This window comes from Hyperoodon ampullatus, assembly GCF_949752795.1.
Source record: "Hyperoodon ampullatus genome assembly, chromosome: 2".
In the NCBI taxonomy this organism is placed as follows: Eukaryota; Metazoa; Chordata; class Mammalia; order Artiodactyla; family Ziphiidae; genus Hyperoodon; species Hyperoodon ampullatus.
The window spans coordinates 122,292,155-122,310,361 of NC_136915.1; the positions used below are offsets into that span (position 1 = coordinate 122,292,155).

General features: G+C 43.7%; 1 protein-coding gene across 3 annotated transcripts in view; it reads left to right on the forward strand.

The window, feature by feature from the left end:
* PBX1 (PBX homeobox 1) overlaps positions 1–18,207 on the forward strand; it is a gene marked incomplete at both ends in the record, with an annotated part of 274,714 nt that overhangs the window by 220,431 nt on the left and 36,076 nt on the right. For all 3 annotated transcript variants that reach the window (XM_079719482.1, XM_079719484.1, XM_079719483.1), the window contains 3 exons: positions 2,411–2,655; positions 9,232–9,422; positions 17,198–17,333. In XM_079719482.1, the coding sequence (XP_079575608.1) occupies positions 2,411–2,655; positions 9,232–9,422; positions 17,198–17,333 (572 nt within the window). The remainder of the gene's footprint in view (positions 1–2,410; positions 2,656–9,231; positions 9,423–17,197; positions 17,334–18,207) is intronic.

Below are 18,207 nucleotides of genomic sequence, written 5' to 3' on the forward strand. Positions count from 1 at the left end.
ATAAACCCCACGTAAATGCCCTCACCTGGAAGAATTCACTGGGCTGTACAGGCCAGGAAGGAGGGGTTCCTGGGCTCTAAGCCCAGCTGCTTGGGGGGTCACATTCTTTTCCGCACCTTTAGGGACTGGTATTCAGGAAATGGTCACTACATTCATTTCCTTTCTTAAGGAAACCTTTGTTAGTGGTGATATGTTCTTCTGAGGACTTTGTAGATCTGAGTAAATAAATTCAAGGAACTGAATAACATGACTAAATCTTTATTATTCTAAGATCGAAGGGACAGTTTCCCATTACAAAAGAAGGATTTCTTTGGAAAAAGGTCCACAAAATAAACCTCCAGGATCCCCTAACCTGTGCCATTAACAATGTAGCAATTTTCTTTTAGTGCAGCAGAATATTAAAAATTCAGATGCGAGAGGAGAACCTGGGTCCTGAAGTGTGGGCTTGTTGTGCGTCAGGGTGGACTTCCTTCTTCCCTCCCCAGCTAACTGCCTTCCCCAGTCCTCCCTTCCCTCCTCCTGTCATTTCTTACTTCATGGGGTGTGGGGGGCACGTGTCCCTACCCTGTGCCTTTAATCCTCCTGTCCCTAACTGCCACCCCTGGTCCACATGGCTTGACCTTCCACTTGACTGTCTCCTGTTTCATGAAAGCAAAGCTGCCGTTTTCCTTTTAGCACAGGAATTGGGCTTTCCTTTGAAACAACTTCCAAGGTTGCTTCTTGTCATGCGTGTTAGAAGCCAGGAGCATGTGGACACAGCCAGCAGTTATGCTGGTATTATACGTGATGAAGTGCCCTGAATGTCTCCATGTCCCCTCGGATTGAGCTCAGATCCACCTTCCCTGTCACAGCCCTGTGGGGCTGCCTTGCTAGGGCTCAGGAGACAACTGCACCTGGCACCGTCCCTGTGGTGCTCACCAGATGCATCCTGGCTGGAAACAGCTCTGGACTCTCTGGCTGCGCCAGTGCTCACATACCCACCAGGCCGTGTAGACCCTGCCATCTCCATCCCCAAGATGTGAACCAGCATGGGACGCCTTCTCCTCTGTCTTTAATCATGTTCCTCCTTTCCTACCCTCAATTTGTTTTTAATTGGAAATTCTTTTCGTGTTCGCTCTCAACAAAGACTTGGCTGCTGACAAGTAAACTGGGCTCAGATGAGTGATTTACTTTATGGCAGGTTGTATGAAGGTAGTAAAAAGAGACTGCCTAGCTCTTCTGCTGATTTACTAAATCACTTGATCTCTTTCAGTCCAAATCACCCCCTCATCCCCCGCAAATGGTCATGGTGTTTTAATAAAAAGCAGCCTCTAACAGAGCTGAGCCTCCTCCATCCTATCAGAATACCGGCTTCTCTGAATCCCTGAGACAGCTTGTTAAAAGGACCTCACCCTTGTTTGTACCAGGATGGAGTTCTTATCACCTGGAACAGATTGATCTCAATGTGGGGAGATGGAAATCCCTAGTCCAGGGGAGAGGTCTTAACACTTCACTCCAAATTAACTGGATTTGCCTGGCTTAGATTATTTTGGAGATGAAAATTCAGGCTGATCAAATATTACAAAGTCAATGAGTGTAAAACCACAACCTCACAGAAATCTAAAATTAGAAATGAAGAAGGAAGTGCTTTTCCTTGAATTAAAATTTGGCAGTTTGGGGATGAAAGTGAAAATTACATTGCTATAATTATTTTTGTTTTGTAGATTTGAAATTTCTTTCACTGTGGTAAAATATGCATAACCTAAAACTTATCATTATAACTATTTTTGAGAGGACAGTCCAGTGGCATTAAGTACATTCGCATTGTTGTGCAGCCATCACCACCATCCACCTCTAGAACTTTTTTCATCTTCCCAAAATGAAACTCTGTACCGGTTAATCACAAACTCCTTATCCCCGCCCTCCCTGCAGCCCGTGGTACCCACCGGTCTACTTTCTGCCTCCATCAGTTTGACTATGCTAGGTACCTCATATGATGGGATATAATTAACTTGGGGAACAAAGCAAATCTCCTTGCATTTTCTCCTCCTCCAAGTCCTCTCTTTTTCCAACCCATTGCTCAGATGCCATATTGCAAGTAATTTGAGACTTAGCCAAACAGTACATTGGGAGCTTTTTTTTTTTTTTTTTTTTCGGTACGCGGGCCTCTCACTGTTGTGGCCTCTCCCGTTGCGGAGCACAGGCTCCAGACGCGCAGGCTCAGCAGCCATGGCTCACAGGCCCAGCTGCTCTGCGGCATGTGGGATCTTCCCGGACCGAGGCACGAACTCGTGTCCCCTGCCTCGGCAGGGGGACGCTCAACCACTGCGCCACCAGGGAAGCCCACATTGGGAGCTTTTTGTTGTTATTGTTAAACTTTGCTTCATTGGGTTACTCTTAACACCTCCCCACTCTTTTGGGTCTCCCGCAGTTTTGAGTATCCGGGGAGCGCAGGAAGAAGAGCCAACAGACCCCCAGCTGATGCGACTGGACAACATGCTGCTGGCGGAGGGAGTGGCCGGGCCAGAGAAGGGTGGCGGCTCGGCCGCGGCGGCTGCGGCGGCGGCAGCTTCTGGAGGCGCCGGTTCCGACAACTCGGTGGAGCATTCTGATTACAGAGCCAAACTCTCACAGATCAGACAAATCTACCACACGGAGCTGGAGAAATACGAGCAGGTAACCACAGCCCTGTGGGGTCTGGGCACCTCCCACCCCCAGCCCTTCAGGGAAAGGGCGGAGGCATCAGGAAACTCAGGCCTGTGGGCGCCGAGGCGGGCAGCTTTTCCTGGAGACTGACATCTGGGGTCCAGCGTCTCCGGCCTCACCCCAGAGCCACTTGCTGAACCTGAGCCCACCGAGTCCTTGGTGTCCACTGTTGAAAGCCCGGGCAAACTAGAGATAAAGACATTAAAAAAAAGTGGAAGTTGTAAATGATGATTTCAGGAAACATCCATAGTCAATATAAAGAAAACTCAGTTCCTGGAGCTCTGGAGTGTTTCCCTATGCGCATGCAGCCCCGGGGCTCTCAGGGTCATGAGCAGAGGGTCATGGTGCTCATGGAATCCTATGGGAACGGGCACTAAAGTCCCTCACTCTACCTAGATTCAGTTCAAATGGGAGTCAAACATGTTCTGCTTTTTATATATGGTATGCAATACAAGACACACCTCCCACTATAAGAAAAGTAGAGGGTCTCAGGGGACCCCTGGAGTCAGACAAAGTTGAATTCCAGTCCTGACACTCGACTAAATGGTCTCTGGGATCCAGTGGTCCACATACTATACCCTAAAAGCTGGTGGTATTTGGCAAAGAGCTGTGGATTTGGAGTCTAGGATATCAAAGAGCCATAAAAATCATATGAAGGAAAGGCTAAGAAAGGCTTTAAGTCATAGAACAGTATATAAATGTTGTACAGTATTCTAATTATAATAGTGCCCCTCTCTACTGGAGGACCCCCCCACACTTACACACACTTGTGAATTTTTTTTAATTAATTTATTTATTCATTTATTTAATTTTTGGCTGCATTGGGTCTTCGTTGCTGTGTGCGGGCTTTCTCTAGTTGAGGCAAGCGGGGGCTACTCTTCGTTACGGTGCATGGGCATCTCATTGCAGTGCGTGGACTTCTCATTGTCGTGGCTTCTCTTGTTGCGGAGCACAGGCTCTAGGCACGTGGGCTTCAGTAGTTGTGGCACGTGGGCTCAGTAGTTGTGGCTCGTGGGCTCTAGAGCGCAGGCTCAGTAGCTGTGGCGCGAGGGCTTAGTTGCTCCGTGGCATGTGGGATCTTCCCGGACCAGGGCTCGAACCCGTGTCCCCTGCATTGGCAGACGGATTCCTAACCACTGTGCCACCAGGGAAGCCCCCACATGTGAATTTAAATATCAATATTGCTTCCTCTGGTCAGTATGAGCAATACTACTTTATTAGGAGTCCCTTAACATCAGGCTGTCCTCCCATTATTTAGGTGACAGATATATTTGTTGCCATCTCTTTGGATGTGACATTGTCCTGAAGTTCTAAGTTAACTTACTTTCATTGAATTGTTAGGTTTATGGCTTTCTTTTCTTTTTTAAGAGTCACAGAAGGGGGAGAAAAAGCAAAAAGTGGAAGACCCTGTACTGTCCACTTATGACTGTCTAGGTAGAAGGCAAATGCAAACTTAATAGAAAATTTAAATTTTAAAATAGAAATAGGCATTTTAAAATTTAAAGTGAAGAAAGTTTCATTATTGCACTCCTATCTACCTTTGAAATGGATTTCTACAAAGTCCCTTCTTTTATGAGGGAAAAAGGTGTGAAGCTGGAAGCCAAGCGTGGTGAATTTCAACCATGAGACAGGTGTAGGGAGGGTTCAAGGGGAGGAAAATAAAAGCAATCTTGTGGTAAGAACCTGTGGATCATCACCCTCCACCTTCCTGGGAACGAACAAACATTCTTATCACGGTGTAGGCTCATGTAGACATTTCCTCAGTTTCCAGGAGAGGCTGAGCTCAGGTAAGCTGGCTGATCTATGACAGCTTCCCCACCTGGGCCATCATGTTAGGGTTCAGAGTCTGCCCTAACCAATGGGATAACTTGGGGAGACACATGGGGACATTTGCTGACAAGGTCCCTAGCTGGCCTCTTGGGTTCTTCCTACTCTGTGCTTTCCCTATTTTACCTTCACTGCTAAGCTTGGCCTCTGGCATAACAACCTATCTAGACCTAGTATCCAGGTTAACTCATGCCGAACTCCAGGGGTACACGAAGAGTGTGGCTTCCTCCCTAAACCCATAACTGGAATGGATGTTAAGCTGGATGGTGTTTAAAACTGGCTTTCTTCTTAGCTCAGGTTGCCAGCAACATAGACGAACGGACTGTTTCCTTGATTTAACCCCCCCTTGTCTCACTCTTCCATCCTCATCCAAAATGACTAAAACAATTTTGTCAACTTAACTGCACTTGTTCCTCAAGGTAATTTTAAGGTTGGATCCTCCAGACAGGTACTGTCATCATCTCCATTTCAATACAGAAGAGGAACTGGAGGTCAAAGAGGTTAGGTGATGTATATGGGTCACACATCCAAAGGAGGGACAGAGTTGACCCTGGAAGCCAGATTTTGACCCTTAGCCCAAAGGCTTTTATTGGAACAATACCCAGCCACACTTAATATGGAACAAGTGTGGACGTCTGTAGACAATGAAGTAACCGGCTTGACCTCTCTGTTACTTTCATGGACTAGACTGATGCTCTCTAAGAGAGGCTAGTGATAAAAAACTATTCTCCTTCAGAAACTTCTCATAGATATCTACCTATTCTAAATAATAATCATGCTGGAAATTGGGAACTTAAGGAAAAACTCCATCAGTGCAGAGCAAATTAGGTAAATGTAGTAGTCGTCTGTATTTGTTATTCTTAAAAAACGCTAAAAAATCATTTCCTTATTTCTTTGGGCATTTTCTGGGTAAGAACTGAATACTGTTTAACATACTCTATGAGCTTAATAATTTATTAATATTAGTTGTATTGTTAATTATAGTAAATAGCAGATTATAAGGAAATTATGCCATTAACCTTCTAGCTAGTATGTCTGAGAGGTAATCTTCATTTTTTCCTGTAAGCATTCCTTGCGGGAGCTTTCTTAAAAATAGGAAACCTTAGTAAAAATATCAGTCTCTGTTTTAGTAGTACGTAGATGGTTACCAAACTGACTATTTAAGAGTTGATTCTGTTGTTTTGGTTTGGTTTGGTTTGGTTTTAGTTTGGTGATGGTAGATAACCAGAGGATCAATTAGCTTTCCAGTAAGTAGCTACCATAACCCTACTCACCCCTCCCCCACTCCCCCCCCCCCCCGCAAAAAAAACCCAACATGAATCAGCCATTGTTTCACCCTGAGGTTATTAGATAAGTCTAGAGACTTTCATTCAAAAGAAAAGAAGGAAATTGTTTTCTTCATTAAAAGGGGCTGGTAAAACACTTTTTCAGCAGATCATGTTGGAAGCTAAGGTATTTAAGAGCTAGCATATTCTAATAGATAAAACTGTGATATCCAGAAACCTGAATTTTGTTCCAAGTGTTATTCTAAAAAACGATACTCTTGTAGTTTTGCAGAGTTCTTCACTTTTTTGTTTCTGTGAATAATGCTGCCAGGGCATTGACAAGGCTCAGTCTCTAAGGCCGAACCCAGGTGGGTTAGGTCCATAAGAAAGTCTTAACATCCCAGTCACATTCGTTGCTGAAATTGGCAGCCAAATCCAGTTTGAAGCAGTAAGAGAAGAAGGTGGGCTGAGAGAGGGCAGGAAGGAGGCTTCAAGTCTAGGATTAAATTGCTTAAACTCAAGCAAGATTTTCTAGGACAGCTTCTCTTGGGTAGGCTGCTCCCAGAAGGGCCTTTGCCCTGGAACTTGGGATGTCTCCTTTCAGAAAGCGTCCACTTTCTGAGGGCAGCTGGAGGAGTAGCTCCAGGAGGTGTACCACCTTTAGGACAGTCTGCAGCAGAGTCTCCTCTGTCACAGAAACCTTCAGCCGGAGAGGGTCCTATTTAATTAACGACTGTCATCCCCACTCTTCCCAATTCCATCAGGAGCGCCTGACTTCATGGGAGCAGCACAGCTGCTGAAGGTGCCGAGCTTGGGGGAACTGAGGAGGAGGCGTGGGTAGTTCAGGTCCTGGAAAAATCTGGATCACTGTGTTCTGTCTGTCTAAAATGGACTTGGAACTCCTCTGCACTGTCTGTTGTGTGTTCCTGAGCAGCTGTGGAGCAGCTGCCTTGCTCCACCTCAGCAGTGGGTGAAAAGACTCCACTGTCTGTTTGGGGCAGAGCAGAAAGGGGCCCGGGATCCAATGCCCTAAATAAGCATCAGATATTGTGAGTATTTTTATTCACCGTAAGGAAGCACATCATTATTAGCCGAGCACTGTGGCTTCCCAGCAGAGAGCAAGTGCACTTGACAATACCCCCTTCACGTCCAGTCCCTCCTCCCTGTGAGCCCCCATCAAGGGGGGAGGCTGCAGCCCAGCGGGGGATGAAGCGTTTCTCCAGAAAGCCGCTTAGGATGCCTGCAGTGTGCCTCCCCCCGCCACGCCCCACCCCGACTTCTCATAGACTTGCTGCCAACTCGCTGCCAGGTTTTCTCTCCCTCCCTTGTTGAGGCTAGGGAGAGATGAAGCTTATACTAAGGTCTTGTGTTTAGGTAGCAGTTTTCTTAGTAAGAGCAAAATGCTATTGGACCTGATCTTCTGTGGATTTTGTCTTCAGCATATGCCTGCAGAGTAGAAAGAAGGTATTTGTGACCCCCTTTAGTTTTACCACGGGGCAGACTGAAGCCTGGAGAGGTTTGCCCAATCGTGATCCTACGCTGGGTTTCTAAGTTCTCTGTACTTTGAAGAGATAATAATGACACAATTTATATGGCCAGACACAAAGATAGTAACTCATGTAGTCCTTCCCACACCCTTTGAGGTACTGTCATCCCCATTTCACAAACAGGGAAGACGAGATACAGGGATCTTACATAACTAACCAAGGCCCCAGAGCGAAGTGAGTTCCAGTGCAGGATCTGAACGCAGGCAGTCTGTGCTCTTAGCCCACTGCTACGTTCATGTGAGTGATTTACTCCATCTGCAGGTCACTGCACAAGAGCATGGGCACTGCTAGCCTTGCTGAAGGGTTAGGAATGATTAAATCCACTCTCGGACAAATAAAACGAAGTACTGAGTAGTGAAAGGATTTGCCCACATACTCACGGAGGCAGGTCAAAACCCAGGCCTCCCAGCCTTCAGTGTAGACACAGCCCAGTGGATGCATCTGCCTTTGTATCTTTGGCCAGCCGACCTCGAAGGATTTCTTGGAGAAATGAACAGTAAATATGTTATTGTTACTGCATAATTGACAGCTATGAAGGGCTTGGTGCTGTAAAAAACAAGAGCAATGCAGTGTTAGCATCAATGGGCATGTTTCCACTGTTAATATTAAGTTGAACCCTTTGAGTCCTTAGTTCTTCAACTCTCACAGCATCAAGTTGCCTGTTTTTGTTACAATCTTATACAGTTTTACAACATTACTGTGAGTTAACCTGTGAGTAGATATTTTATTGAATGTTCACTAATTAAACCAGACTACAGAGATGATAAGTAATAGTAACTAAGAGAAAGGGCAGTGGTGCTCTGAGGAGCAGATTCAGGGTCTGGGAAAGAACAGACACCCTGGCCTGGATGAGGATGTGTTCAGGTCCTGCCTCAGCTGCTGTTTTTTGCTGTGGGCCTTCATCTCTTAGAGCCACAGTTTTCCCAACTGTAAAATAAGGAGTTGGGAAGAGTGATCTCCAGTTTCACTTCCAGAGCTGAGAGTATGTTGGTCTCTAAACTGAGAGTTTTCCTTTCTGCAGGGATAACTCCTGAATCCTCTAATTCATATTTGGATGCGTTTTTTTGTTTGTTTTTGTTTTTTGTTTGTTTTTTTAACCTATTCCCCTTGTGTTATAGACATAGCAGATCTTCAGAAGACTGGCATAGGAGGGAGTTCTTACGATAAAACTAGAAGTAGAGGGCTTCCCTGGTGGTGCAGTGGTTGAGAGTCCTCCTGCCGATGCAGGGGATGCGGGTTCGTGCCCCGGTCCGGGAAGATCCCACATGCCGCAGAGCGGCTGGGCCCGTGAGCCATGGCCGCTGAGCCTGCGCGTCCAGAGCCTGTGCTCCGCAACGGGAGAGGCCACAAGAGTGAGAGGCCCGCGTACCACAAAAAAAACAAAACAAAACTAGAAGTAGAAATAGATTGATGAGAAATCTCCCAGAAGAGTTATCAAAGCTTTTAAATCCATGATTCCACTCTTCGGGCTGTTTATGCTAAATTGAATATTTGGAAGTTTTAACATATCAGAGATAAGGGCAAGGCAGAAAGTTCATGCTATATTTGGCCCCAAACTCTCTTTGACTGTTAACATTGGGGTGAAGGGTTGTGAAGTGTGTTTTATACTACTGTTCATGTTCTCATCTTTCATAGTAGTAAAATCATGAAAAATAATTGATTTTGAAAAATAATTAAGAATTTTCTTTTCCCTTAAAAAAAATCTACATCATGGCCAAAAATTATAATCAAATGGGCTGAAAAGGATTTCCAGGCATCATTTATTTTTTCTGATTTGACAAAATGCCACAAACTAGCCCACTTTCCTTACCTGCACACGTCTCTAGAAAGACCTACACAGCCTCATGTCAAGTGTGCTGAGGCTTGGACCCTCACCACACCCCATGTCTGTCATCCTGCCATTCCAGGCATGTAATGAGTTCACCACCCACGTGATGAATCTCCTGCGAGAGCAAAGCCGGACCAGGCCCATCTCCCCGAAGGAGATCGAGCGGATGGTCAGTATCATCCACCGCAAGTTCAGCTCCATCCAGATGCAGCTCAAGCAGAGCACGTGTGAGGCCGTCATGATCCTGCGTTCCCGGTTTCTGGATGCGCGGTGAGTCCCCAGGAGGGGTCTGTCCTTTGGGAGAACCACTGATCCAGGGTTGGAATCCACGGCTGGCCCTCTCCAAAGACTACGTTGTCATCATGTTCAAGGCTAAGCCAAGTGGTAGCCTGAGAAAGGTTCTTAGGTCAGGGAAAGGAGTGCTGAGAGGGTGGATAACCATTGGTTTTATACGGCTCCAGGAAAATGTGTCATGGGAGGGGATATTTTTTATGGCCACTGCTACTCACTCTTCATGAGAAGCAAGGATGACTTAGCTACAGGGACAGAAAAGGCAGGACTTTTTGTTTTCATACCACTAGGTGTCTCTTTCACAGGAATAGGTTGTAACTATGGGTCCATACAGGTCTTACTAGGTACTGCAATGACATATTTTCTCCAAGAAAGTTCTGATTGAGAGCTGGGAATCTTTGACACAGTATATGTAGGCAGAGAGGGCACCCAGTTCGAGTCAACAAATATTTATAACTAGATTACCATGTGTCCTACTCTGGGCTGAGTTTTAGGGGCACAAAGATGAAAAGATGAAGAAGACATGGTCCCTTGGGCACAGAGGGGCAAGGGAGTGGTCTGATACGGGCCAGATTTTCAATCAAGATTTGATGTTTTCTATCTGACATTAACTTGTGACCTAATTTGTGAGGTCAAAGAATTCAGTTGAAATCACGGATAGAAAGGTTCTTTACGACAAAAACTGAGACTATAGAACAAGTAGTCAGTTCTTGGTCCTCCTACCCTCTAGACCAATGGATTTGTACAAATCCCTTTGATTTCTTTGGCTTCTGTTATCCAGCCTGTAAAATGGTGATATCATATCTTTCATCTACTCTAGGGGAGTGTGTTGATAATTGATCTAATAAATAAGTTTTCAGAGTATGGATATCCTTTGTGATCTACAGTTCATCTTAAATTAGCCATCTTCTATAAATGCAGATTTCATCATTCATTGTTTCAATTCCTGAATATAATCCCAACATATGGTTTTTATTATTGAAACATTAGGTATGTCAGGGTCATATACCATTTAATAATCTGTAGTTTTGTTCCTTTTCATTCAGACACCCAAATGCTCTGCTTTTAAAATTTTTTCACCCCGGAAATCATGTATTATTCAGCTCTCTTACCTGTACTTTTCTCTCTCTTCACAAGTGTGGTCTTTACAGTTCACAGACCTCTTTAAAACTCCCTGGCACCTCCTAAACTCCCTTTTATTCATTGTGTTTTGGGTCACGTGGAATATGAAATAAGAATGCCAGCTAGCAAACTGTATCTCTGGGCTAATAGAATTCCATTAGAGTAAGTCAAGAGAAAGTACAAATGAAGAGAGCTGTTCCCAGCAGAGCATGGTGATGAGTGGGGGAAGGCACAGGCCCTCTGAAGCAGGAACCCCCTGTGCATCTCCCTCATCCCGTGGCCTGCTGCCAGCCTGGCTTCTTTAAAGCAGGCCGTTCCGCACGGTACAAAGTGCAAGTGACTGGTGGCCTGTGTCTGGGTCTTTCCCCTGTGCTGTGGCCGCTGCCACTCTGCATGTGTTGTTTACATCCCCATGGTAACTCCCCTCGTTAAAATGCTGGAGTTGGCATTTATGTTGGCAGATACTGAAAAAAAAAAAAGAGAAAAGTTGGGCCCAGACTGGGTTCTTTTCAAGAAAAAAATCAGAGAGAAGGGAGGAGCAGAATCATTTTCTCATAGGATTTCTTCTCTCAGTAACTCTGCTGTGGCCAGCAGAAGGTCAGACTCTAAAAGACACGAAACTAGGCGAGCTTTGTACACAGTTCCTTTCACTTCCACCGGCCTTTGCCTAGATTGTTCCAGTTGGCACCAGAAGGACAATCACTGTAAGAGAGGGTCTCTTTCCTGCTTTGGCTGCAACCTTTGAATCATTGCCTCTGAGCCAAGGTTCAAAACTAAAACAACTAACCTTTTGTCTTTGTTATTAGCATTTACTTAGAGGTATGTATATTTAGTATCGCTGAAAAAATATGACCCCAAGTGCCAACCCAAGGCTAAGCAAATGGTTTTTCCAGCTCAAAAATAAACGTTTGCCTGGACTTCCTGATTGTGGTAGCTAATATCATTGCTTCTAGTTCTATCTATAATTGGGAAAGCTAGCTAAACACACTTTACTAAGAAAGACACATTCACTGCTGATGTTCATGTGCTTCTCTAAACCATGCATCTGATGGACAGGGCTTCATCGGAAAAGATTTCTTGCAAGACACAATACAAGGAGGACTTGATTTAGTAACAGGATTAGTCTTCGTAATGTAATGGGTATGCAGAATTGAATGTTACTGCTTTGTTGTGTAACATTCCTTGTATTTTGTATTGCTGAAGAACAGATTACCACAAATTTAGCAGCTTAGAACAACACAAAGTTATTATCTCACAGTTTCTGTTGTTCAGGAGCCTGGGCAGGCTAACCTGGGTTCTCTGCTCTAGTCTCACAGAGCTGCAATCCAGGGGTCGGCTGAGGCCATGCTCTTATCTGAAGCTCATTCCAGTAGGGGCATAATTCAGTTCCTTGTGATTGTAGAACTGAGGTCCCCAGATCCTAGAAGCTGCCCTCTCCATAGACAGCTTACAAGTTGGCTCCTTGCTTTCTTCCTGGAGAATGTCACCATTTTAAAGGCTTTAACCTAATCTCCCGTTTCATTAACGCTAAGTCAACTGATTGGTAACTTAATCACAGGAATGATATCCTGTTATTTTCACAGTGCCCCCCAACACATACACTCAAGGGAAAGGGATGTACCCCAGGGTGGAATCTTACATATCTTCTTAGGATTCTGCCTTCCACACTCCCCAGCTGAGCATTTGGGCCAGGTTTTGTCCACTCAAGTCATATCCTTTTTGTCTTCCTTATAGTGCCAGAAAAGTTTAACTTAAAAATTCCACTCATTCATTCCTTCACTCAACATTTATTATTTCAGCTTTATATCAAGCATTGTGCTGTAAAACTTGGTAAGCTTATTGTCAGGACTACAATAATCCTTTGAGAGAGAGAACTTGTAAGCCCTTTTAATGGTTTTCTAGCAATACAGTAATTTTATCTTGTTTTTTTAAAATAACATCTTGCTAGAGAAAACAATAAGAACCTAAACACATGGTTGGAAGTACACCTCTGCACTTCACCCTTGTAGATGGAGTTACCTAAAATGATTAGCAAAGAGGACGGTAAGAAAGAGGAAAGGACATCCAATAAGGTCTGGCCAAACTGGCACTGTATTTAGATTTATTTACTTCTCTGAGTTTTTACTCTCTGTCAAATGCTATATTAGCCACTGGAATAACAAAGATGAAAAAATGCATGTAAATGTGGGTCCTGCCTTCAAGAGCTCATAACCTCCTGGGACAGGTGCTCTTATAACAGCATAAAACTGCACATGATCACAGGAAGTACATCTGCCAAGTTTACCCAAAGGGGAGAGAGAATCGAAAATCAGGGAGAGGCAGACAGTGCTGAATCTCAGAGGAGTATGATGTTTAACAAATAGAAGGAATCACAGAAGCAAAGTAAACAACATAATTTAACTTCAACAGGCATTACTTACTGGAATGCATACTATGTGTTGGGCAGCAGGGTTTCAAATATGTGTGAAACATGGTTCCTCCCCTTGAGAATTTGCTGTTTAGTTGGGAAGACACATGTAAACTTGCGGCAAATGCTGCGGGAGAGAAATACACAGGGTGGTGTGAAAAGGCAAGGGAACATGAATGCCGTTGAGTGACTTCGGGGAATGGAGAAGCATATGATGTAGCTGGATGAAATTATGTAGAGCATGTGTAGGATTGGAGGGAAATGAGACACTAGAGAGGGGCTAGATCCACTGAAAGACCTTAACTGTACCAGCAAATATTTCAACTTGGTCCTATGAAGCAGCAGAAACTCTGAGCTGTTTAAGGAGGGAATATAGTAATTTATAGTGTAAGTTCTCAAGTTGCACTTCTTAGATTCAGATTCTTGCTACAACCCTGACTGCCTTTGTGACCCAGGGTAAGTGGCTTATCCTCTCTAAGACTCAGTTTTTGTGTTTATAAAATGGGGATAATTCTATACAAGAATAAATAAGATAATATATTAAAAACGTATAGTGTCTGGAACATAGTATTCACACCATAATTCAGCTATAATATAGTAAGGTTCAGTAATTATATATTATTTATTATTATTATTATTATTATTTTCATGATCAGATCCATGGTTTGGAGGAATTCCTCTAGTGATTTTCTTGAAGATGAGCTGAATTCAAAGAAACGGTAGGAGACCACTGTTGAGGTGTGTGCTTCTCAAACTGGGGAAATACAGAATAAGTATGAAAAACCTTCCCCATTTTACTCAAATATTTGGAGGAAAATATTCTTATTTTAAGATAAACATTGGTATGTGATGGAATAGACTACAGCAGGAGGTTTTGGAGCCATTTCGTGCTTTTGATGGTGTGCACCAGGGCTGTGAGTCCATGCTCTTCTTCCAGGAGGGTTGCTTGGCCATGATTTAGGGAAAGCATCAGTATGGAGTTGCACTGTCTAGTCTGTGGCTTCTTGATTTTAAATTTAAATTAATTAAAATAGAAGTAAATAAAATTTAAAACTTTAGCACTCCAGTTATATGAGCCATATTTCAGCCACTCGATAGCCACATGCAGCTTATGGCTACTATATTGGAGAACAGAGAACATTTATTTTCCTCATTGCAGAAAGTGCTGTTGGACAGCACAACTAAGACCATTATATGACAGACTGTGGCTCCTCTAAACCCATTTCAAAAATAGCAACGACACTAAGGATGGAACAAAAGGGATAGATTTGAAAAATAGAACTGGTAAGACTTACTCTGGGGCCTACCTTCCTCAAATTCCCATTATGCAAGAGCTTTTAATACACGCCTCATTTTTAGTGGGGCTTTTTAATCCAATCTGCCCAATTTCTGATGCTGGGTGACACAGAAACTCAGCATGATTTGGGAAAGTGGCTTAGGCTCGGCTTAATCTGGACAGATGTGGTTAATACCTATGGACAGATAGTGTTTATCTAGTAAGAGAGCAAGAAGAATTGAGAATCACTCCCAGATGCTGGCGCTTGCTAGGTACTCAAATATTTGAAGGAATAAACAAACAAATGAATGGACGAACAAATTAGCAAATACAATGAACTCTGTATCGATGGTTATGTCATTATATAATACGGAAATAGAAGAAAATGGAGCTGGTTTGGGTGAAATGTGATACTAGTCTTAGAAACAGAGTTTGTTGGAAGTGTCTGGGGTATGCAGTAGTACATGGGGCATTGGCTCTTAGGAGAGGCATTTGGTCAGAGATAACACATTTGGTTGTTAGCAACATATGTGCACAATACCTACACTCCTCACTCTTGAGTCACTGTGATTTGAAAGGTTCCATCCCTAAAATTTAATCAACTTCCACATTTCTTAAGTTTACCTGGATAACTGATGATCAAAGCTTTTGGTTGACTTGAAATAACAAATGTTAACTCACCAAGCTGAAAACACTTCCAGCCAAAGCAAAGAAACCAGGCGTCTTAGTTCAAATAACCTTATTGTCAGAATTATATTATTTTTACTGGGTTTCTTGAAATTCTGCAAAATCCTAATTCTGGGGCTTCAAAGGCCCTAGATTAAGACAGCCACTGCACAAGGTGATAAGTGCATCCATCTGAGTAGATGAGACCACCTAAAGGAAGATTGCACGTCACCAGGAGGAGAGAGCCGGGAACAGCTGTCTGCACCATCCCTGCACCCCAGCTCATTCCAGAGAGGCTTCCTATGAGCTCAGTTGGAAGAGTCCCAAGAAATACACTGTAATGCTAATGCAAACAACTTGCAATTAGGGGAGCCTTCAGGGGCCACTTCCCCAGGCCTAAAACAACTGTTTTCTTTAGTCCAAGAGGAAGCCAGAGGTTATCCAAAGACTAGCTTGGAGACCTGGTTAGCCACTTGGCTACCTTCCTCAAATTCCCATCATGTAAGAGCTTTTAATACACGCCTCCTTTTTAGTTGGGCCTTTTAATCCAATCTGCCCAATTTCTGATGCTGGGTGACCCAGAAACTCAGCATGATTTGGGAGGGTGACTTGGGCTTGGCATAATCTGGGCAGATGTGGTTAATACCTATGGACAGATGGTGTTCATCCGGTAAAATCAGGCACTTTATTATGTTAATTAATCCAAGTGGGACACGGAAAATACAATATTAGCTGAATTTCCTGTCTAGCAAGGCGATTGGTGCTTTCTGTTGGCTTAAATCAGAAAATTCAATATCCTGGCATAACCAGGGATGTTCGGGAAATTTTTTTTCCCCATAAGGAAAAGCTTTTGATAAAGGCTAGAAAGGCAGAAGTGCTAATGGAGCTAATTTAAAGATAGAGACCCCACCCCCTCAAGGAGGGCCAGCCAGCATCTGCAAGGAGCCAGGCATCCCTAAGCAAACCCCAGCTATCCTCAGGCCTTAGCAGGGAGGAGGCAACAAAGTGATTCTCACTTTAAATTAGTTCAATTAGCACTTTTGTTTTAAGAAGAAAAATGCTTTTATTCAAAAAGTGGTTTTCTTCATTTTAGCAAACCTATATATTAAAAAGATTTCTCTGGGCTTATGTTTTACCATTTAGCAGCTGTTCCTGCTTAGAAAGTGCTGCTTCTCTCCTTTCAAGGGAGGTCAAGTAGTCAGGGGGTTAATTTCCATCCATTCTCGCCCCCCTTCCCCATGCCTTTTAAAAATGTTGCATGCACTTATATGGGGATAGAACAGAGAGAAAATAACTTTTTAAAAAAATATTTATTTATTAATTTGGTTGCTATGGGCCTTAGTTGTGGCAGGCAGTCTCCTTAGTTGCAGCAGGTGGGCTCCTTAGTTGTGGCTCACGGGCTCCTTTGTTGCGGCACATGGGCTCCTTAGTTGCAGCATGCATGTGGGATCTAGTTCCCTGACCAGGGATAAAACACGGGCCCCCTGCATTGGGAGCATGGAGTCTTAACCACTGTGCCACCAGGGAAGTCCAGACAACTTATTTTTAACTTATGGCTACAGAGTCTCTGTGTAATTGCCAGGAGGCAATTTGTATACAAGAAAGAGGCTGGGTTTTGTAGTCAGGCAGACCTGAATTGATACTTTGACCTTATAACCTACTAGTTGAGTGACCTTTGAACTCAGTTCTTCATTGGTAAATGGGAATAACCATAGCTACCTCACTAGTTGTGAAAAATGAATAATTTGAATTGATGGCTCTGAGGGGTATGGCCCAAGGCCTGGAACCTGGTAGGAAGAATCCCCACTAAGTCCTAGTATTTGTCATGTACCAGGCACTGTGCTGAGTCCTGTCTATGTATGACCTCATTTCTCCCTGTCACTCCGTGAGGTCAGTTTGACTCTTTTGACTGTCATTTGAAGAAGCTGAAGTTTGGAGAGGGATCCCAAATCACCCAGCTGGTATTCAGTTGGTCCAGGGTTCAAAACCAAGATAGTGGGATTTTGAAACTTCACGCCCCTCACCACTCTGTATAAATATTTGTATAATACGTGTGATTGTTCTTCTGCTTAGTGTCCCGACAGTACACAATGAAGTATTTAAAGAACGCTTTCAGCACTGCTTTCAGCATCCAGCCCCTTTGCTCAAATCTCCTCTTGTTCACTTTTCACTCAAAAAAGTGTCTTCTCCCAGTCGTAGATCCTCTCCTCTCCCTTTTTATATGTATTTGGTGTGAACTTTTTTTTTTCCGTTGTCGTTGTTGTTTCCTTTCTCTTTATGAAGGAGGAAGAGACGGAATTTCAACAAGCAAGCGACGGAAATCCTGAATGAATATTTCTATTCCCATCTCAGCAACCCCTACCCCAGTGAGGAAGCCAAAGAGGAGTTAGCCAAGAAGTGTGGCATCACAGTGTCCCAGGTAAGAAGCCCTCAAAGGGCTCAGCCCATAGCCTGGCCATGGTGGAGTCACAGTGCAGAGTCTTGGAGGTCTTGCTTTCCTGAATTTTCATGCCTTGTAAGTTCCATCAACTTAAGCCTTAAGATGGCAAGGTCAGCACATGGTGTGCATAAGAAAGTTTCCAAGGCAGTACCTGGAAAAACTTGAGAGGAACCAGCAGAAGTAAGAGAAGACTAAGTACAGTGTAAAAACAGGGATAGTGTTCTTCCCTCTGAGCTCTCCGTTGCTTCAAATGGGTGAAAAATTCTACATGTACTTGGAAAGCCATCTGAATTTCTCATGTTATTTTCTCAAGCATACTCAATTCCTTGGCCCATTTTTTTTGCCCAACCCAGGAACTTTAAGAGTCAGTGAATGGAACTTTTAAGTGAAAGGGACTCAAATATCCTCTCTTGATGTCCTCACTCTGTAACTGATGGAGTGTAGGAATTTTAACATGTCACTATGCTTGCATTGGAATGACTGCACAAAATGTCACTGAGTGCCCCCTTCCCCCAAAGAGCAATAACCGTAACAGGTGCCTATTGACGTGGAAAGATACATGACATAAAATTTTTATGGACCTGGAGTGTTCAGCATTAATATGAAGTAGAAAAGTCAGCAAGTTTTATATGTATCTACATTTTGTCTACACAAAGGATCCATCCAAACTTCTTACTCGGTCTGAACCTCAAATACCACCACCAGTCTCTAGTTGAGACCAGTAGGGATAGTCAAGAAATCTCTCAGAGAAAGCTTTCCTCAGAATTATGTCACGTGCAAGAGAATCAGATGTACTGGTGTTTCCAAAAAGGGCAAGGGTGAGGGGGAAGTTGGGGAGAAGAGGCCTACTTTA